This window comes from Topomyia yanbarensis, chromosome 3 (assembly GCF_030247195.1).
Source record: "Topomyia yanbarensis strain Yona2022 chromosome 3, ASM3024719v1, whole genome shotgun sequence".
NCBI lineage: Eukaryota > Metazoa > Arthropoda > Insecta > Diptera > Culicidae > Topomyia > Topomyia yanbarensis.
In genome coordinates this window covers 14,902,093-14,924,809 of record NC_080672.1, presented here as the reverse complement: position 1 = coordinate 14,924,809, position 22,717 = coordinate 14,902,093, and the positions used below count along the sequence as shown (strand labels likewise).

At 41.8% G+C, this 22,717-nt stretch overlaps 1 protein-coding gene across 1 annotated transcript; it reads right to left on the bottom strand.

Moving 5' to 3' along the window:
* Positions 1-16,908: 16,908 nt before the first annotated feature.
* LOC131686790 (trichohyalin-like) lies at positions 16,909-21,252 on the bottom strand. Its single transcript, XM_058970784.1, has 4 exons — positions 21,221-21,252; positions 21,052-21,162; positions 19,159-19,362; positions 16,909-17,887 (listed from the first exon to the last, which is right to left on the bottom strand). Exons 1-4 carry the CDS (start codon positions 21,250-21,252, stop codon positions 16,909-16,911), a joined length of 1,326 nt encoding a protein of 441 aa, XP_058826767.1.
* Positions 21,253-22,717: the final 1,465 nt, after the last annotated feature.

Sequence of the window (22,717 nt, the reverse complement as noted above, 5' to 3'; positions counted from 1 at the left end):
TAATCTTATTAATTAACGATAATTTTTATACACATAATCGAATTTCTTTTTCTAAAAAATTCTAATTTTCTAATTACATGCAGGCTACGCAACAACCCAGAAATCAGCCATCCCTAGTAACGATTGAGGTTTTATGATAGTTTTATAGCCATTCATAAAACTTAGATTGCACTTGTAGCGTGCTCTAAAACTTCAATTGTTACTTGGGATTGGCATTTAACTAAAATCAGATTAAAGAACTACGCACAGAAATATATTGAAATTAATATTTCATATTTATGTAATATGGCGTTTACAATTCAAATAAATATGTTGAAATTGCATTGCGCATCATTGTTATTTATTTCATCAAGCATTGGAACATGTATATTTCTATTACTTGTTGGTCGAACCTCCTCAAATTCTTCATCCTTTAAATATTTGGCTATATTGTGCAACACAAAACAAGACAGAATCGTACTTGGAATACGACGTACTTCCGATTGAAGGAATCGAGGAAAATTACCAAACACTCGTTCTATTATGACTCATTCACTGCTATGAATTTTATTGTACCGTTGGGATTTCTGTATAGAGTCATCATCCAAGGAGCAATTCCATAGTCATCATCACCTAGCAATAAGGCTTCGGCAGGATTCTCATGCATTACCTGAAACACTGATGAATTTTTCCATATTCTAGAATCGTGTACAGATCCTGGCCATGTACAATCAATGCTGGTGAATATTTCGTTTGCATCACATGTAGCTTGTATATTGAACGATTTTAAACCTTTTCTATTCACATATTCATCTGCATCTTCATATGCACTTTGAATAATGACATGAGTGCAGTCCAATGCTCCTGTTAAGTCCGGAAATTTGAACTTTCTACACCATATATTTTTAGTCGCATCCATATCTTCTTTCGCGACCGGAAATTTAATCCAATCAGAAGATTTTGATGCAATTTTTGCCTTTCTCATATAGAAAGGTTATGCAATCACTCTGAAAAACGTCAACCTAATCCCGGCCCGGAGGCCCGAGTTCATATCCCATTCGACTCAGTTCGTCGAGATCGGAAAAAGTCTATATGTGTGTGTATGTGTGTATGTATGTGTGTGTGTATATGTGTGTATATGTGTGTATGTGTGTGTATGTATGTGCGTATGTGTCAAATAATGTCACTCATTTTTCTCAGAGATGGCTGGACCGATTTGCCCAAACTTAGTCTCAAATGAAAAGTGCAACCTTCCCATCGGCTGCTATTGAATTTTGGATCGATCGGAATTCTGGTTCCGGAATTACGGGTTTAAGACTGCGGCCACACAGAAATTTCTCATCTAATCTATAGGAAAAATTAAAAATAGAATTTTTATTTTTGATGCTAAATGTCTTCAAGGTGCATGAAATGTCGAGCTTTGATGCAAACTCGAAAAAAAATTTGACGACTATTCACTTTTTTGGATTTGGCACATTTTTGCCTTTCTCATATAGAAAGGGTATGCAATCACTCTGAAAAACGTCAACCTAATCCCGGCTCTAATAATTTTTTTTTGACTCTCAAAAGGTGTCTGGATTTTAACAGGGGCGTAGTTGATGGTTTAAGGAGAGGGGTTACACCCCCCCCCCTCTACCGTTCACTCCCCTCTCTTAAAAATCTCCTTAAATCACCCCTCAGCCCTCATACCCCTCCCCATCAACCCCATCATCTTTAAACCATCACTATATCACAAAGCAAACCAATTTAAGCTAGGGAGTCGTTCGTTCATGGAACTTTCGCCCACCTCACATACCCACCCCCGCATGACAAAATGAGTTAGCAAGCAGATAACATTGATCTAATACTGATTAGTAATGAAGTACGATATTTTTTGTTTCAAGTGTTTCACCGTCGACACGTAGCTCATCAAGTTCGTGGCTGGCAAGCTATTGTGTATAAATGAAAAGTGTACTAAGAATGTAATGGACATTTCCACAACTATGTTGAACATAAAAAGCCTCCGTGCTATAGTTTAGAGAAATGAGAAAGGCACAATTGCACCGCTAGGTGGATTAAAACAGATTTTTAGCATACGTTCAAAATAGTTTTGCTGACAGTCGTTTGGTGTATTCCAATATCTTCCCCAACATCAAGCTAGAAATATGCACATATCTCATAAATTTAATGTTCTTATAACAAATAACAAACATAATAACAAAAAGCTGTTTTATTATTACAAAACAAAACTGTTTACCTGAAATCCGGGATCTCCAACTTATCGAAGAAAACTTTTCATCTTTTGGAAATTACTTAAACCACCGCCTCTAGTTTCTTGAGATGAACCGCGAAAGTGAGCAGCTAACCATTCGACATTATTTTCTGTAAACCGGAATAAGTGCTTAAAACAGCCTAATTCATTGCTACGACGTGTTCTATATATTTAACGACGTCGAACACTAAAATTCATAAACATGGCCATTTTTGTGTTGGATCACCAGTATGTTGTGTTTTTATTGTTTCCAAGAAGCAACGGCTACTAGATGTATTTTCATAGCACGTACGAAAAAATAGCCTTATTAGTACAACTACTTTAAATATGTATGAAATTTTTAAAATGTGTTGGTTGCTGCGAAAAACACATATTTCATTGACATAAAGATGTTAGAAAATATTAGAAAAATAACTGTAAATTCACTGTAACTGCAAACTAACACAAACTTATTCTTTATAAAATGTATATGGGTCAATCCGCACGAAATGATCGAATAATGTGCAAACTTTAAACAGGCCTTTGTGGAGTTAAACTTATTTTGGAGAAATTGTTCATCTATGGTCAATATAAAAAATCCAAATTTTCGAATTGATTGATCCATCCCCTCGGTCCATGGGAGCACAAATTGGCAAAAACTTTGATTTTCTTTTGAATACATATCCAGTATTTACTTTAGAATCAACCCGTGAGATGTCAATTGAAGGAAATTGTTTAAGGAATCTTAATGAGGTCCATAGACCGAGGGATGGTTCAATCTACCCAAAAATTTAGATGTTGGCCTTGGATGAACTATTTTCCTAAAATTGGTTCAAATTCGTCAGGGGCGATTACACGTGCTTCGATCATTTCGCGACCATACATGAAGTCACGTAGAATCAATTTTTTCATTTTTGAAATGAAACCTAGCCCCAGATGGTGTGAAATTTGTTAAAACATCAGTTTTCCGTTGTTTTGTTGGTCGTACATACTTCGAGGCACTCAGGTTACTCGATCTCGTGCCCTTTCATTTACTTCTACGACCACAACACACGCAGCTTCTTCGATTGCACACAGCCAATGAGTACAGGGTCATCCCAAAGTCGTCGACCTCTTCCAGGTTCTCTGTCGAGAAAAATTTTAGTTGGTGTTTCATGCGTCTGTGCCATTCTCCATTTTCTACTGTGCCGATGTGTATTGAAGGTAAAATCCTTCTCTCAAACACAACGAGCACTAGATAGTGCTTCCTTTAACTTCCATAGCATCCTTACAGAGCAACAGGGAGTATCAGCGATTTGTATAGAGTATATGACTTTACCTGACTACGTAAACTATAGAAAGCCGCCTTCACAGCTGCAACACACTATTCATCGTTATACAAGATACACAAATTCATCGACAACCTCATGCTGTATATCATCGATTTCCACCTCGCAACCAACAGCGTTCGGACTGTTGCTCTCTACCAGTACCATGGACTTTGTTTTGTTAATGTTTCTTCGACTGCTCAGCGGTCAATGTCAACATTGTTGATGCCGTCCGCAAAACCTAAAAGCATATAAGATCTCGTATTAAAGGTTCCGATCCAACCGGCCAGGTTCCGAGGTCGGTCCGCTGATTCCGAAGCCGTTCGGTTCGCTGGCATCCCGACGACCCGTAACTGGGGGTGTCTCGTCGCGATCTATCTACACAGTCTAGTCCCCGGGTGCCATGGTCAGTCCGGCGATTGTGGGTGGAGCGTGGCGTCCCAACGATCCATACCCGGTGCTCTGTTGTGGTCCACTCGATTAATCCCCAGCGATATATCTGGCCTTCCCCGGAAGAGAGTTTCCCGGCGGTGATTGCTCTCCCTAAACTGTTGCTCGGCATTCATCACGCCAGTTCCGCTGCTTTAATCTGCGTCACCACTTTGTTGACCGTATACCACGTGATTTCGTCCCTTATTTTGTGGACAACATTATACGGATTGATGTCCTACCCCTTCCGTTTCTCCCTGCGTATCGTTTCAAACCTCGGACATTCGAAGACCACGTGCTCCGATGTCTCTTCGATGTTCTCACACTCCGGGCACAACGGTGACATTGCGTGCATGATCCGATGAAAATATTTCCTAATGCAGTAGTGGCCCGACAGAAGCCAAGTGTTTATGTGCCTTCTTTTGACTCACGTCAACAGGTTTGGAATGAGCTGGTAGGACCACCTTTTTCCGTATTGTCCCAATCCTGCAGCAACCTTGCCATCAAATCGATTCGCGCCATCTTCCTCGAGTTTCTAGTGCTTCTTCGATTGTAACACTCGATATCCTCCGCCAGGAGGATGCAGATGGGGATCATCCCGGCTATATCGCCTCCGACGATATTGTTCTGTACGCGCTCGCGACTCGCACGGCCATCAGCTAGAACGTCATGTACAGTTTTTCGAGTACGAAACACTCGTCTCGTGCTGCCTCTCGGACCGTCGGCGTTTAGCATGGTCCTCGCTATTACGTTGCGTTGGACTCCGTCTACTACATGGCTCCAGTTTTCGCGGTATTGTAGCGTCAGAAGCTGTCACAATCATTCTTGCTAGATCAGCTGCATCAACGTTCTGAAGTGTCTCAACGAAGCGCTATTTCACTTTCGTTTGCCGGTCGTCCTCCTCCGCGCTACAGCAGGATTCTTTGGCTGATGTAGTAGCGAATCGCCTAGTGGTTGCTTTGGGTATACTTCTCTCACACTCTACAGTCCGTGTTCACCGTTAGTAAAGGACTACAGAATGTGACATCGATGATAGACTACATTCCGTCTCTTCGAAATATGCTAATGGAACCTTCATTGCACAATCGTTGGTCCAACTTTACATATATTCTCTTGTGTTCGTTACTCTACTGGCCACTTCACAACCCAGGTATTGAAGTTACCACCAATAACTATCAGCTTTCGAGCGACTAACTGTTCCAACAACGCGAAACAGCTGCACATGAACACCCCGTCGACTTTGACGATCACGAAGCCTTTTTCCCACGAGTTTTCTGGAGTTAAGTCGGACCCTCTCTATTCATGAAATTCGGATATTACCCAGCGGTAAGTTACCGCAAAGCATTTCTGTAAGCCGTTTTCGTGAGCTATTTAGCTTTCGTTTCAGTGATCCATTTCGCTCCTGTTACCATAAGCCATTTAGTTGCCAGCTTTGTTACGACCTACTCGGATAGTTCCTAGCATTAAATCCATCTTAATCCGACTGAGAGTTCCCCGGCAGCGGTATTTCTTCCGAAACTGATACCCATTTCCTTGAGCCAATTAGCTGCCAGGCGGTAAAACTACCCTACTCCGACTGAGAGTTCCCCGGTGCCGGAATTTTTCTCTGCCGGTTTGTGAACCAATTAGCTCTCAGTTTGGTTACGATACAAGTGAGCCATTTAATTCTTCGCTTCGTCGTGATCTACTCGATGTAGTCCTCGGTGGTAGGTCAAGCCTCCATAACGAGCCAACCAGTAGGCGCCGAGGTCTGTCGTCAATTTTCACTACAAGAAAATATTCTCAGATGATAAGTTTTGCAAAAGAAACGTATAGAATTCCATTTAAAATATCAGGCACATTTTTGTCAAACATATACAATTTTTCAAATTTCAATAACATAGCAGCTGCAAAAAAGGTATTTCGAGAAAAACACAGTTGAACTCATTTTATTATCATCACCACCGCCGCTGCCGCTGGTCTACACGGCGTCGGTCATCACAACCTACCGCGGTAGTGAACCATTCAAATTTAGAATGTTCACCAAGTATAGCTTAAAAACCTGTTTTAATCCACCTAGAGGTGCAATTGTGCCTTTCTCATTTCTCCAAACTATGATTTAATAGCTGGTTCGTACAATATAACTTTATGGAAATGTCTTTCATTCTTATTACACTTAGTAAGTATATATAAGAGCACCTTTTTGCATTCATCGCGGTATCGGTTTGAATCGGAGTTTTCTATGTGATCGACCTCCACAACCCGTAACTCCGGTGCTGGAAGTCGGATGGAGATGGAATTTAATATCAGTTCCCGGGGACGCAACACCTTTCATTCGAGACTAAGTTGATCAAATCGATCTAGCCATTTGCGAGAAACCAATATAACCGTTATTCTGAATTAGGATGCTTCCGGATCGGTTGATGGTGGCCAGTGTGGCCAAAGAGACTTTGAATGACTGTTGGTGACCTAGATCTACAAATTCAACAGTTGTGTTTACATTTTGGAAAAAAAATCACCTTTTTACATTCATCGCAGAATTCGTTAGAATCGGGATTTGCTGCGTAATCGTACGTATCACCCTGTAATTCAGGAACCAGAACTCGGATCCACACAAAATTCAACAGCAGCTGATGGACCTTTCATTTAAAATCAAGTTTGTCAAAATCGGATCAGAAAATTCCGAGAAACCGATGTGGACAAATCAACAAATTATGTTTGTAACCATACTCTTCAACTCGTAATCCGGAACAAGATGTCGGTTGAAAATGAAATTCAATAGCAACCAATGGGAATATTATACCTTTCATTTAAATCTTAGTTTGTAAAAATCGGTTCAGCCATCTCCGAGAAACCGATGTGGACATTTTGTTAACAAATCCGCACATACACACACATACATACATACATACATACATACATACATACATACATACATACATACATACATACATACATACATACATACATACACACAGATATTTTGCGATCTCGGCGAACTGAGTCGAATGTTATGAGTCGGTTAGAAAGTCGGTTTTTGGAGCAATTGCATAACCTTTCTATATGAGAAAGGCAAAAGAATAATATTTAGCTTAATCAGCATGAGTTCAATAGTATTTTCATGTGATTATATTTTGAAATGATGGTGGAATGGGTTTGAAAGTGGTGGGAATGGGGGGTTAGTAGAGTGAGAGTGGAGGATGCGTCAGAAATCCTTCATCTTATTTCGGTATACGGGATGGATGCAGGAAATGCGGGCGTGAGGGTGGTCCAAGGGGAGGGGAGTGATGAAGGATGGAGGTGTAAGGGCAAGACGGAGGGAGGGAGGGGGGCGGCGACGCAATACTCAACTGCATATTTTGTCTTCCATTTGAGACTTGACTTTGAGAAAATCGGTTCAGTCATCACCGAAGAACCGATTTGACTTTAATTGTGGAATATGCCCGGAATTCCGGACTTCCGGAATCGTCGATAGTAGGCAATATATTCAAAGAATGTTTGATTGGCAATCAGTGATCTAGATCTGCGATTAGAAGTTATTTGGTGACAATTTCAATAGTTTTTAGCCTCTGAGGTATTACGATTGTACCGATTTATATGGGAAATTCCAGTGTATCCTTACTAACACCCCTGTAACTCCGGAAGCAAGAGTCAGAACCGAATGAAATTCAGCAGCAGTCAATGGCATTACTGTATCTTTCATTTGAAATCAAGTTCGTAAAAATCGGTAGAGAATTCGTTGGGGAATGGGTGTGACATTAGCTTAGGAACTTGGCGAGTTCCCCGGGGGCGTCATGATCTGTCATAGGTGGCCAATGTGGTCAAAGCTGCTTTGATTGATCATTAGTGATCCAGACCCGCAAACTAGAGTAATGTTACATCAATTTTAATATGTTTTACATCATTTGAACATCATGGTGGTACCAGTTTATATGGGAATTTGCTGTGTGACCGCACTCTTCAACCCGTAACTCTGGAACCGGAAGTCGGATCAACTAAAAATTCAATAGCAGCTTATGGGAGCGTTATACCTTTCAGATGAAACTAAGTTTGCGAAAATCGGTTCAGCCATCTCTGAGAAAATTGTGTGAGTTTAAATGACACACACACACATACACACACACACACACATACACACACACATACATACACACACAGACATTTGCCGATCTCGACGAACTGAATCGAATGGTGTATGACACTCGGCCCTCCGGGCCTCGGTTAAAAAGTCGATTTTTACAGTGATTGCATAGCCTTTCTTTATATGAGAAAGGCAAAACCTGTTTTAATTCACCTAGAGGTGCAATTGGGCCTTTCTCATTTCTCCAAACTATGATTTAATAGCTGGTTCGTACAATATAACTTTATGGAAATGTCTTTCATTCTTATTACACTTGGTAAGTATATGTAAGAGCACCTTTTTGCATTCATCGCGGTATCGGTTTGAATCGGAGTTTTCTATGTGATCGACCTCCACAACCCGTAACTCCGGTGCTGGAAGTCGGATGGAGATGGAATTTAATATCAGTTTCTGGGGACGCAACACCTTTCATTTGAGACTAAGTTGAGCAAATCTAGCCATTTTCGAGAAACCAATATAACCGTTATTCTGACTTTGGATGCTTCCGGATCCGTCGATGGTGGCCAGTGTGGCCAAAGAGACTTTGAATGACTGTTGGGGACCTAGATCTACAAATTCAACAGTTGTGTTTACATTTTGGAAAAAAATCACCTTTTTACATTCATCGCAGAATTCGTTAGAATCGGGATTTGCTGCGTGATCGTACGTATCATCCTGTAATTCAGGAACCAGAACTCGGAACCACACAAAATTCAACAGCAGCTGATGGACCTTTCATTTAAAATTAAGTTTGTCAAAATCGGTTCAGAAAATTCCGAGAAACCGATTTGGAAAAATCAACAAATTTTGTTTTGTAACCATACTCTTCAACTCGTAATTCGGAACAAGATGTCGGTTGAAAATGAAATTCAATAGCAACCTATGGGAATATTATACCTTTCATTTGAATCTTAGTTTGTAAAAATCGGTTCAGCCATCTCCGAGTAACCGATGTGGACATTTTGTTAACAAATCCGCACATACACACACATACATACACACATACACATACACACATACATACATACATACACACAGATATTTTGCGATCTCGGCGAACTGAGTCGAATGTTATATGAGACTCGGCCCTCCGGGCCTCGGTTAGAAAGTCGGTTTTTGGAGCAATTGCATAACCTTTCTATATAAGAAAGGCAAAAGAATAATATTTAATTAGCTTAATAAGCATGAGTTCAATGTTATCTTCATGTGATTATAATTTGCAAAGGTTGGTGGAATGCGTTTGAACGTGTAGGGAATGGGGGTTTAGTAGAGTGGGTGTGGAGGATGCGTCAGAAATCCTTCATCTTATTTCGGTATACGGGGTGGATGAAGGAAATCTGGGCGTGAGGGTGATCCAAGAAGAGGGGAGTGATGAAGGAGGGAGGTGTAAGGGCAAGGTGGGGAGGGGGGAAGGGGCGGCTACGCAATACTCAACTGCATATTTTGCCTTCCATTTGAGACTTGGTTTGAGAAAATCGGTTCAGTCATCACCGATGAACCGATGTGACTTTATTTGTGGAATATGCCCGGAATTCCGGACTTCCGGAATCGTCGATAGTGGACAATATATTCAAAGAATGTTTGATTGGCAATCAGTGATCTAGATCTACGATTAGAAGTAATTTGGTGACCATTTCAATAGTTTTTAGCCTCTGAGGTATTACGATTGTACCGATTTATATGGGAAATTCCTGTGTATCCTTACTAACACCCCTGTAGCTCCGGAAGCAAGAGTCAGAACAGAATGAAATTCAGCAGCAGTCAATGGTATTACTGTATCTTTCATTTGAAATCAAGTTTGTAAATATCGGTTAAGAATTCGTTGGGGAATGGGTGTGATATTAGCTTAGGAACTTGGCGGGTTCCCCGGGGGCGTCATGAACCGTCATAGGTGGCCAATGTGGTCAAAGCTGCTTTGATTGATCATTAGTGATCCAGACCCGCAAACTAGAGTAATGTTACATCAATTTTAATATGTTTTACATCATTTGAACATTATGGTGGTACCAGTTTATATGGGAATTTGCTGTGTGACCGCACTCTTCAACCCGTAACTCCGGAACCGGAAGTCGGATCAACTAAAAATTCAATAGCAGCTTATGGGAGCGTTATACCTTTCAGATGAAACTAAGTTTGCGAAAATCGGTTCAGCCATCTCTGAGAAAATTGTGTGAGTTTAAATGACACACACACATACACACACATACACACACACATACATACACACACAGACATTTGCCGATCTCGACGAACTGAATCGAATGGTGTATGATACTCGGCCCTCCGGGCCTCGGTTAGAAAGTCGATTTTTACAGTGATTGCATAGCCTTTCTTTATATGAGAAAGGCAAAACGTCCAAAATCTTCTTCGTATCCCCAAAACCCTGCAATTCGGTAAACAAAAGATGCCTTTCATGCCCGTTTAAAGACTTCCATACCATTAGGCGGAGTTTTAGCAAGTCTCCCCTGGGGGGCATCGCATTCTTCCGAAGCGAGATACTTATATGGTGTGCCGACTGATCGCAAAATTGACACGTAAGGTTTTGTCCTTGATACGTTCACAGGTCTGAGCAGCACAAGTGTCTGGGTTAATATCGGCAGACCTTCGTTGGGTCAGCCGCGTTCTCTGCACTTAAACTTTATTGTGGATGTCCTGGAAAAAACTCCACCCAGTTTACAACAAATCGTCCCATTTGTCCGAATTGTGATTTCCAGTCAAGTCCAACGAAGATTCGTACAATAAGCGTTATGTCAACTGTAGTAGAATGATCAACTCAATCTGCCACTTTATGATGGTCGATACGTCTATTCAGCAAATTAAAGACTGACTGCGATGCTGATCTAAAAATATTCGGCTTTATCAAGCCACATGGTCCAAAACATCATAAATTTTTCTTGACTCACTTGACTTGTTCTACCTCGCAATCAAACACGCGGAAAAGTAAATCAATATTTTCCAGAAAATATTATTTGATTGCGAATTATAAAATATTTTTGTAGTGACAGATTTTTCGTTTGATCAGAATACATGTTTTTTGTAACCACGTAATTAAATATTTGCTCGTAGTTACTACCTATTCGTGATTATTAAAATTTATCACATGATTAGCTTAAAGTGAGCATATAATTAAAGAGAAAACTATATAATTGAAGAAAAAAATATAGCATCCACTTTTATATTCATACCAGAAAAGCGTTTACTATGCGTTGCGTTGCGTTGCGTTGCGTTGTGACGATGATTTTGGCGGATTGCACACTGACTTCATCATGTTTGACTGCTGATTATCTAATAAGAGTTGCTTAGGAAGTGGTAAGTAGGAATTCATACCAATCCGACCCATATTAAAACCTCAACAGCATGATAGCCATCATTGCCGGCCGCCCCCATCTCCATCGTTCACGGGGAAGGATAAAGGATAAGGTAGACGGGAAGTGTTGATGCTCCACCTACTTAACGGAAGGACGACGATTCATCAGACTCTTCCATAGGTGTCGCGGAGTTGGTGGTTTGGAAGGGTATCAGGTCTAGGATTCGCTCCAAGCAAACGATGCGACCTGTAAAGCATGTTTTATTAGGTAGTTGTTTAGTTAGTCTTCGAGTGCACGATCACTCGAAAAAGAGATGATCTTGTTTAGTTTTTGGTTATTTTTAAACTCTGGGCAGCCGGCTACCGAGAGTATACTATGTTCCCTAAACAAAAGCAATTTGAACTCCACACGGCCGACCGTGGGAGTATTGCCTAGAAAAGCTAATCTTATCCGCGTAATGGGCCGGATCACTATTTATTGCAACAGTATTTGGACAGAATTCGCTACTTCTTCTCTACGATATATTTATTGGCTTGAAAACTACCGAGTGATAACACATTATACAGGCAAAAATAGCGAGAGATGTTATAAATCAAGGAAAGTATTTCTTATTTTCCATATCGGATTGTTTGTGGAATACAAGTATACGAGCGATAATACCGAACACTGAAGGGAAATATAAAGGATTGTTAACCTGATGCACGGGCTTGTTAGCAATAACGGAGCTTTAAATTAGGTTCATAAAAACAGACGCGGCGAATTTTCAATACGTATTGACCCGTGTTCATAGATACTAGTCAGATTAGTAGTATTGGGGCTAATTTCCGATCAACTATTCATTTTTACGGCAATGTTTTCTCGACTAGATCTGTTCGCACCCTCTCATTCTGTTCGCACCCTCTCATTCTGCGGTCTAAGGACCAAATGTCATCAATAGACTTAGACTCGCGTGGAGGCATGAGATAGGAAACTTGTAAGAATTTTGCTATCCCACCGTTTGCCTACCAGAATGGATGGGAGAACAGTAATACTAGCAAATACCGACTACCATAAGAGCGGTGCAAATTTGAACGAGTGACGTAGAGTACTGCACTGAAAAAAGGACCAGGAGTGCGATTTTACGAAGTTTTAGCTTCCGATGGCCCTACATTTTCTGACAAAGTGAAGTTCTTGAATGTTGAGATTTTTATTACTGTTTAGAAAAGCAAAAGTATCATAAAGCTAGTGTCAGGCCTTCATGAGACCTCAAGGAGTCACTTTTGGAGGTATTCGTAAATGTAGATTTGTCGGTAGACGGTTCCAAATATAATAGAAAAATACCTAATTTAGCACAACTACAGATCACTTGCAACATAAAAAGCTTTTTGTGAAATTCGACAGCTCCATCTTAGGCCAATTCAATAAATTTCCTACATGAAAGTTTCCATTTTTTAAAAACGGTTTTTAAACCAAAGCTTTGGAAGTTAAACCTTGGCGTGGAAGTGCCGGTATATTAATATATTCTGTTACTTAGTGTAGAATTAGATTTCGTCATTTACGGCTAATATACAACCGCCAGAAGAAACTTAAAACGTTGGTACACAATCAAGAAAGGCGAATCAGAAAAGGAGCAGTATATGTCAGTGATTCACTAAATACAGACTGGAAAGAGGGTAATATGGAAAACCTTAAGGTCCGTCCAGATTAAGTCTTCGGTACGGAGCAAAACGTCGGCCTAGGAACTCCTAGCATGTTGTTAGTCGCCTCTTACGACATGGGAGCAGTTCCCAGAGGTTCTATTCTTGGTTGAAATAGTGCAAAAAGATTTCAGCCCGCCGGACACCACACGGCTTCATACCAGAAAAGCGTTTACTATGTTCGAAAAAGTAAAGTCACATGCTCGAAAGTAGTTTGTAGTAAATGCTTTGTTTATTCATACCAATGCTACTTTACTACTAGCACCTGCTAGTTTTTGAAGTACTCTCTTTTTTATTCATGCGGCCCAATATTGAACTTTTATAAACCCGACCCTCATATGACGACCGAACGCTTTCAAAAGATTTTGTTAGCGGTGTATTGACGAAGCAATTAGGTACTGGGCTAGGAACCACGTGTATCACAATTTCACTGTCCAGCTATTGTCACTCATCGATAACATGTTCTAGCCTAGTAGTAGGTCATGCTTCTGCAGCATCTGGTTAAAATTGTGAATTACTCAGCCAGCAGCCAATGAATGATGACAAACACGAAGTGAGAAAAATGAGTGCATTTATAGAACCACGCTCAGTGCCCCGATGCCTGTCTGTAGAGGGGAACCATCACAGTAACCCATGAATGTAAAGAAAGCGGGGTGGGTAGCAGAGTGGCACTGGTAGCAGAATACAGTGAAGGAACGACGAAAGTAAAAGACAAATCTCTTGCTGCTTCTCGTCTTTCACGAACCGGGTGAGTACTTCGGGGACTGAAATTGTACGGGATGGGACGGGAGAACACCGAGCTAGTGGAAAAGACTCGCTACAACACACGTCACTTGCAGATGCATATGAAAAATGATTGCTGCCAGCATCAACGGTACGGAATCGAAGAGTACCCATCCTGGACTGGAAGCGGACCAGTAGCAGCAACAGCAGCAGCAGCAGGAACGGATCCGGAATGTGGTGATTCACTGTCATCGTTTGACACAGTGCTGCGCCGCTCTGTGGAACTGCTCTTGTTGGAACATCTGCCGGAGGTACCCGGTGTTGGTAGCGATGTTGCCCCCCCCCCCCCTCCGTTGGAAGACACTACACCTCGACATGGAACCTGATCGTGAAGTTTACGTTGTATTTGATTCAGACATTTGCGTCCCAACTCATGACCTGGCAGTGTTGTTGTGGTAACCAACAAAAGTGCCACTATAACGATACAAATACGATAGATGGTAATGGTAGTCATGAGGTGTTAAGTGCTGTATCGGGAAACTAGAAGGAAAGTGTGAAATATATGAGGTGAAGACTTGGTTGCCGTGGAAATGGTCGATTCGCTTGGAAATGTTCCAAGAAACAGTTTCAAATCGTTTCGCCACTTTTCATTGTTAACGACAGCAATGGACACAAAAATTTCCAAAACGTCAAGTGCATGTTTGCTAATAAATAAATTGCTTTGTGAAACGATTTATTTTTATTTTTATAATTACACATTGTTTTTTTTCTTCTTTCAATCATTAACGATAATTGCTCGAATTGAAATATCCTGGCTTTGTTGAGCTAACCGTATGCAGCAATTAACATTTAAATCGTACGCATTGTTTCGTTAATTTATCAAGGACTTCAGCCGTGGAAAGAAAACGCATTCGTTAAATTGCCCATTAATTTTCTAAGCTCGATTCTACACACCTTTGCTATTCGCGTAAATAACGCCAAGGTGAACTGGTTTTTTAATTAAAAACTTTTCTCCTTAAGGGCGCATGCGATGGATGACATTTGTTAGATCCCGAAAATATTCAAACACAAAACATAAAAACGGAGCAAATTGCCTCCCACCCATTTACGCATGCCTTTTGTAAAACATTTTAGTGCTCCTCCTGCGGCGGTTACGCTCGGTAAAACATCAATAGCCGATTCACAATTATGAAAAAAAAAAAAAAAATCGAAAATATATTGCACACAAAAAGTTTGCTCACCTGGCAAATTTCGGGCGGAACCGGAAGCGGAAAAATGTGCTCTAAACGACTGTGTTCCTGCGGGACCATAAAAGTTTGGCCCTATTTGAATAGGTATTGTTGGTATGCAAGGGTGGGTACGTCAGGTAGAACGCACACAAAAACGTACTATTTTCACACGGAAAACTCCCACCAGGCCAGGCCCGCTGTTGCTACTGTCGTAAATCAACAAGCGATAAATTAGTCGACGAAATGTGCTGTAATACATAGAATTTTCTTGGAACAATGCGAAAAACTTTCTCCAGCGCAAATCCGGGTTGTTTGGGTGCAATCAGCAACACCCCCCGGATCAACGTAGTCTAGGTGGACGATGAACGCACGGGAACGGTTGCCTAGCAACATCGGCGAGTTATGCGAGGAAATGTGAGAATATGTGTTAATTTGTGGTGTGAGATGTCCTTTGTCTTTCGTCTTTCGTCTTTCGTCTTTCGTCTTTCGTCTTTCGTCTTTCGTCTTTCGTCTTTCGTCTTTCGTCTTTCGTCTTTCGTCTTTCGTCTTTCGTCTTTCGTCTTTCGTCTTTCGTCTTTCGTCTTTCGTCTTTCGTCTTTCGTCTTTCGTCTTTCGTCTTTCGTCTTTCGTCTTTCGTCTTTCGTCTTTCGTCTTTCGTCTTTCGTCTTGCGTCTTTCGTCTTTCGTCTTTCGTCTTTCGTCTTTCGTCTTTCATCTTTCGTCTTTCGTCTTTCGTCTTTCGTCTTTCGTCTTTCGTCTTGCGTCTTTCGTCTTTCGTCTTTCGTCTTTCGTCTTTCGTCTTTCGTCTTTTGTCTTTCGTTTTTTTCCTTTGTCCTGAGTCCTTTGTCCTGAGTCCTTTGTCCTGAGTCCTTTGTCCTGAGTCCTTTGTCCTGAGTCCTTTGTCCTGAGTCCTTTGTCCTGAGTCCTTTGTCCTGAGTCCTTTGTCCTGAGTCCTTTGTCCTGAGTCCTTTGTCCTGAGTCTTTTGTCCTGAGTCCTTTGTCCTTTGTCCTTTGTCCTTTGTCCTTTGTCCTTTGTCCTTTGTCCTTTGTCCTTTGTCCTTTGTCCTGAGTCTTTTGTCCTGAGTCTTTTGTCCTTTGTCCTTTGTCCTTTGTCCTTTGTCCTTTGTCCTTTGTCCTTTGTCCTTTGTCCTTTGTCCTTTGTCCTTTGTCCTTTGTCCTTTGCCCTTTGCCCTTTGCCCTTTGCCCTTTGCCCTTTGCCCTTTGCCCTTTGCCCTTTGCCCTTTGCCCTTTGCCCTTTGCCCTTTGCCCTTTGCCCTTTGCCCTTTGCCCTTTGCCCTTTGCCCTTTGCCCTTTGCCCTTTGCCCTTTGCCCTTTGCCCTTTGCCCTTTGCCCTTTGCCCTTTGCCCTTTGCCCTTTGCCCTTTGCCCTTTGCCCTTTGCCCTTTGCCCTTTGCCCTTTGCCCTTTGCCCTTTGCCCTTTGCCCTTTGCCCTTTGCCCTTTGCCCTTTGCCCTTTGCCCTTTGCCCTTTGCCCTTTGCCCTTTGCCCTTTGCCCTTTGCCCTTTGCCCTTTGCCCTTTGCCCTTTGCCCTTTGCCCTTTGCCCTTTGCCCTTTGCCCTTTGCCCTTTGCCCTTTGCCCTTTGCCCTTTGCCCTTTGCCCTTTGCCCTTTGCCCTTTGCCCTTTGCCCTTTGCCCTTTGCCCTTTGCCCTTTGCCCTTTGCCCTTTGCCCTTTGTCCTTTGTCCTTTGTCCAGTTCTCTCCTTCGTCCAGTTCTCTCTTTCATCCAGTTCTCTCTTTCGTCCAGTTCTCTCTTTCGTCCAGTTCTCTCTTTCGTCCAGTTCTCTCTTTCGTCCAGTTCTCTCTTTCGTCCAGTTCTCTCTTTCGTCCAGTTCTCTCTTTCGTCCAGTTCTCTCTTTCGTCCAGTTCTCTCTTTCGTCCAGTTCTCTCTTTCGTCCAGTTCTCTCTTTCGTCTAGTTCTCTCTTTCGTCTAGTTCTCTCTTTCGTCCAGTTCTCTCTTTCGTCCAGTTCTCTCTTTCGTCCAGTTCTCTCTTTCGTCCAGTTCTCTCTTTCGTCCAGTTCTCTCTTTCGTCCAGTTCTCTCTTTCGTCCAGTTCTCTCTTTCGTCCAGTTCTCTCTTTCGTCCAGTTCTCTCTTTCGTCCAGTTCTCTCTTTCGTCCAGTTCTCTCTTTCGTCCAGTTCTCTCTTTCGTCCAGTTCTCTCTTTCGTCCAGTTCTCTCTTTCGTCCAGTTCTCTCTTTCGTCCAGTTCTCTCTTTCGTCCAGTTCTCTCTTTCGTCCAGTTCTCTCTTTCGTCCAGTTCTCTCTTTCGTCCAGTTCTCTCTTTCGTCCAGTTCTCTCTTTCGTCCAGTTCTCTCTTTCGTCCAGTTCTCTCTTTCGTCCAGTTCTCTCTTTCGTCCAGTTCTCTCTTTCGTCCAGTTCTCTCTTTCGTCCAGTTCTCTCTTTCGTCCAGTTCTCTTTTTCGTCCAGTTCTTTCTTTCGTCCAATGCTCTCTTTCGTCCAATTCTCTCTTTCGTCCAGTTCTCTCTTTCGTCCAGTTCTCTCTTTCGTCCAATTCTCTCTTTCGTCCAGTTCTCTTTTTCGTCCAGTTCTCTCTTTCGTCCAGTTCTCTCTTTCGACCAGTTCTCTCTTTCGTCCAGTTCTCTCTTTTGTCCAGTTCTCTCTTTCGTCCAGTTCTCTATTTCGTCCAGTTCTCTCTTTCGTCCAGTTCTCTCTTTCGTCCAGTTCTCTCTTTCGTCCAGCTCTCTCTTTCGTCCAGTTCTCTCTTTTGTCCAGTTCTCTCTTTTATCCAGTTCTCTCTTTCGTCCAGTTCTCTCTTTCGTCCAGTTCTCTCTTTCGTCCAGGTCTCTCTTTCGTCCAGTTCTCTCTTTCGTCCAGTTCTCTCTTTCGGCCAGTTCTCTCTTTCGTCCAGTTCTCTCTTTCGTCCAGTTCTCTCTTTTGTCCAGTTCTCTCTTTTATCCAATTCTCTCTTTCGTCCAGTTCTCTCTTTCGTCCAGTTCTCTCTTTCGTCCAATTCTCTTTCGACCAGTTCTCTCTTTCGTGCAGTTCTCTCTTTCGTGCAGTTTTTTCTTTCGTACAGTTATCTCTTTCCTCCAGTTCTCTCTTTCGTCCAATTCTCTCTTTCGTCCAATTCTCTCTTTCGTCCAATTCTCTCTTTCGTCCAATTCTCTCTTTCGTCCAATTCTCTCTTTCGTCCAATTCTCTCTTTCGTCCAATTCTCTCTTTCGTCCAATTCTCTCTTTCGTCCAATTCTCTCTTTCGTCCAATTCTCTCTTTCGTCCAATTCTCTCTTTCGTCCAATTCTCTCTTTCGTCCAGTTCTCTCTTTCGTCCAATTCTCTCTTTCGTCCAATTCTCTCTTTCGTCCAATTCTCTCTTTCGTCCAATTCTCTCTTTCGTCCAATTCTCTCTTTCGTCCAATTCTCTTTTTCGTCCAATTCTCTCTTTCGTCCAATTCTCTCTTTCGTCCAATTCTCTCTTTCGTCCAATTCTCTCTTTCGTCCAATTCTCTCTTTCGTCCAATTCTCTCTTTCGTCCAATTCTCTCTTTAGTCCAATTCTCTCTTTCGTCCAATTCTCTCTTTCGTCCAATTCTCTCTTTCGTCCAATTCTCTCTTTCGTCCAACTCTCTCTTTCGTTCAATTCTCTGTTTCGTCCAATTCTCTCTTTCGTCCAATTTTCTCTTCCGTCCAATTCACTCTTTCGTCAAAATATCTCTTTCGTCAAATTCACTCTTTCGACCAATTGTCTTTTTCGTCCAGTTCTCTCTTTCGTCCAGTTCTCTCTTTCATCCAGGTCTCTCTTTCGTCTAGTTCTCTCATTCGTCCAATTCTCTCTTTCGACCAGTTCTCTCTTTCGTCCAGTTCTTTCTTTCGTCCAGTTCTCTCTTTCGTCCAGTTCTCTCTTCCGTCCAGTTCTCTCTTTCGTCCAATTCTCTCTTTCGTCAAATTCTCTCTTTCGTCCAATTCTCTCTTTCGTCAAATTCTCTCTTTCGTCCAATTCTCTCTTTCGTCCAATTCTCTCTTTCGTATAATTCTCTCTTTCGTCCAATTCTCTCTTTCGTCCAATTCTCTTTTCGTCCAACTCTCTCTTTCGTTCAATTCTCTCTTTCGTTCAATTCTCTCTTTCGTCCAATTCTCTCTTTCGTCCAATTTTCTCTTTCGTCCAATTCACTCTTTCGTCAAAATATCTCTTTCGTCAAATTCACTCTTTCGTCCAATTCTCTCTTTCGTCCAATTCTCTCTTTCGTCCAATTCTCTCTTTCGTCCAATTCTCTCTTTCGTCCAATTCTCTCTTTCGTCCAATTCTCTCCTTCGTCCAATTCTCTCTTTCGTCCAATTCTCTCTTTCGTATAATTCTCTCTTTCGTCCAATTCTCTCTTTCGTCCAATTCTCTTTTCGTCCAACTCTCTCTTTCGTTCAATTCTCTCTTTCGTCCAATTCTCTCTTTCGTCCAATTTTCTCTTTCGTCCAATTCACTCTTTCGTCAAAATATCTCTTTCGTCAAATTCACTCTTTCGTCCAATTCTCTCTTTCGTCCAATTCTCTCTTTCGTCCAATTCTCTCTTTCGTCCAATTCTCTCTTTCGTCCAATTCTCTCTTTCGTCCAATTCTCTCCTTCGTCCAATTCTCTCTTTCGTCCAATTCTCTCTTTCGTCCAATTCTCTCTTTCGTCCAGTTATCTCTTTGGTCAAATTATCTCTTTCGTCCAATTCAATCTTTCGTCCAATTGTCTTTTTCGTCCAATTCTCTCTTTCGTCCAATTCTCTCTTTCGTCCAATTCTCTCTTTCGTCAAATTTTCTCTTTCGTCCAATTCACTCTTTCGTCAAAATATCTCTTTCGTCAAATTCACTCGTTCGACCAATTCAATCTTTCGTCCAATTATCTCTTTCGTCCAATTCTCTCTTTCATCCAATTCTCTCTTTCGCCCAATTCTCTCTTTCGTCCAATTCTCTCTTTCGTCCAATTCTCTCTTTCGTCCAATTCTCTCTTTCGTTCAATTCTTTCTTTCGTCCAATTCTCTTTTTCGTCCAATTTTCTCCATCGTCCAATTCTCTCTTTCGTCCAATTCTCTCTTTCGTCCAATTCTTTCTTTCGTCCAATTCTCTCTTTCGTCCAATTCTCCCTTTCGTCCAATTCTCCCTTTCGTTCAATTCTCCCTTTCGTCAAATTCTTTCTTTTGTCCATTTGCCCTTTCGTCCTTTTGTCCCTTCCGTCCCTTTGTTCCCTTTCGTCCATTTGTCCCCTTTCGCCCGACTGTCCCCTTTTGTCCGATTGTCCCCTTTCGTCCGATTATCCCCTTTCGTCCGATTGTCCCCTTTCGTCCGATTGTCCCCTTTCGTCGAATTGTCCCCCTTTCGTCGAATTGTCCCCCTTTCGTCGAATTGTCCCCCTTTCGTCCGATTGTCTCTTTCATCACTTTGTTCCATCGGTACGATTGACCTTTTTCATCCATTTGCTCTTTCAACAGTTTGTTCCTTCCATCCGTGTATCCCTTTCGTCCTTTTGGCATTTGTCCATTTGTCTTTTTATCCTTTGATTAGCTTTAAATCCCATCAGTTTCGCGATTCAATAAATATCATCCCACAATCGACACACAGCACAAACCGTAAAATTGTCACCCCAAACCATTCCACCAGCCTGTGTCTCAGCTCGATCGTTGTGCCAATTAGACAACCACTGACAGCCACAATCAGGCGCTTTCGGGTCTGTCTCTTGGTCATTCCCAGCCACAGTTCCGTTTTGCTCGAAACGCTAGCACAAAACGGCTCGCTTGGTTAACTTTGTCCGTTCCAGTAAACTTTCGAGAAACGAATTTCCTGATTAACGCTTCCGGTTTACTTTATGAATATGCAAGTCTGTGGAAACTCCTTCCCTCCTCCCCTGCCATCCTATTCCGAAAACCCGTTTCCAATTACTACATTGGATTAGAACCGGCTGAGCAACAACGACGACGACACAAGTTCGCTAGCTCTACTATACGCAGTAAAAGTGAACGAAGAAGCCGAGGACTCATTCCGGCAATAATTTAATTTGATTTACTTTTGCACACAGTTTTCGCCTATCCTCCTGATCCCATCCCCTTTCCATCCTTCCTCACCGTTCGGACCGGGGTAGAACTTCCTTCAGCCGACGAAAGTTGCGAATATTCGCTCCCGGAGGCAACTTCACACTCGTTAGTCGCTTAGTTTCCTCGTGCTCCAGCCAAGTTCTGAGGAACAATTTGCATTCAGTGCTATTGTCATTTCTCCTATTGTCACTATACGTACGTTAACGGAATGACTTTCTCGCAGAGGAGCATATGTTTGTGGAAATTGTTTAGGTTTGCAACGGGTTAGTTATAAACATCGTACGCAAATCTTGGAACAAGAACAAGCTGATAGCTAAAACACTACGTTTCTGTTTTGTGGGAAAATTTCCGGCAGTTTCACGGGTTTGATAAAGACTTGAATTTCTAAACTTAAATTTGTCTTCCCAGAAAAATTTTCTATCAAATATGCAGAAAAAATTATAATTCGCCATAGCTTTAGTACTTAAAATCGATTATCTATGTCAGTCTATTCCAATCAGCCAGACAAAAAGACTTTGACAGTGTCATTTTTCGCCCTCTTCTGCAAATAACAAACGCCTTCATCCAGACTGGCACCTATCGAATTGTAGTACCTACTTGCATCACAACACTGCATGCGTCAAGTGGAGCAGCCTACTGCGCCCATCATCCAGCATGTCACTCTCTCGCACACCGCCCGCCCGTGCAGCGAAATGAGCAACGGAGCTCTTTCCCCTCGCGAAACTGTGTGCATTTTCATCTGCGATCGGTGCGTGTAAAATGCAGGGACTTGAGCTAATAATCAGTGACTGAAAGGGAATTTCCCGTTAAAAAAAAACTAAAGGACAAAAGCATAAAGTGTATTTTACACGCACCGCAAAAAAACCGTTTGAATGAGGGGCCATTTGAAATGTTATGAGTTGAGTCGAGTGACACCGATGAAGAGAGGAAGGAGCAAAAACAAAAAAAAAACAATTTGCAGACGCGTTCGTCCCCTCATTTATTTTAAACGTCTCTTTTTTGTGAGAGCTTCACACACATGGAATTGGTTAAAAAAGGTGACAAGTGCAATTCCTCACAGTATTAGCAATTTATTTTATGGTTTCCGAATAGTGCAGATTGCATCTGACGAGATGAGACGTAGTTTGCCGGTAGCAAAAAACAAAAAGCGTTTGAAATGCCACCATAAACAAGATAAATTGCTAAAGATGTCAGTTTTATTATTATGGACTCCGGGCTGTAAATTCATCGCATTTGCGCATCTTTATAGGTTTTGGTCGTTTTCGGTCGGGATTGAGTGTATATGAATTTGAGTGATTTCATGTTTTTTTTGGGACAACATTCTCGGCGGGGAATGGCACTGCAGAAGCGGATTAGATTTCGCTGTCATTTTAGTGTGGAATGTGATTAATTTGTGCCTCCTTGGATGATGATCTCAGTCAGTTAATCCGGTGGCAAATTTGCCTGACTCCTTGGTATGGTGCATCGACTGAGAAGTTGCATTTCATGAGAGTCATTTTCCAGTAACTGTTGCACAGTATTTGATTTATGAGACGTTCCTTCGAAATCAGTCTGAATTTTCAAGGAACTTTGATCATAATTTAGGATACAGCACGGTTTTTTTGGTTGAAGACTAAATATGAGTTATTTGAAGTAGACTGTTTGCAGTTATGACTATAGGAACAGAAATTAGAAATAGACACATTCCAGCGTTAGG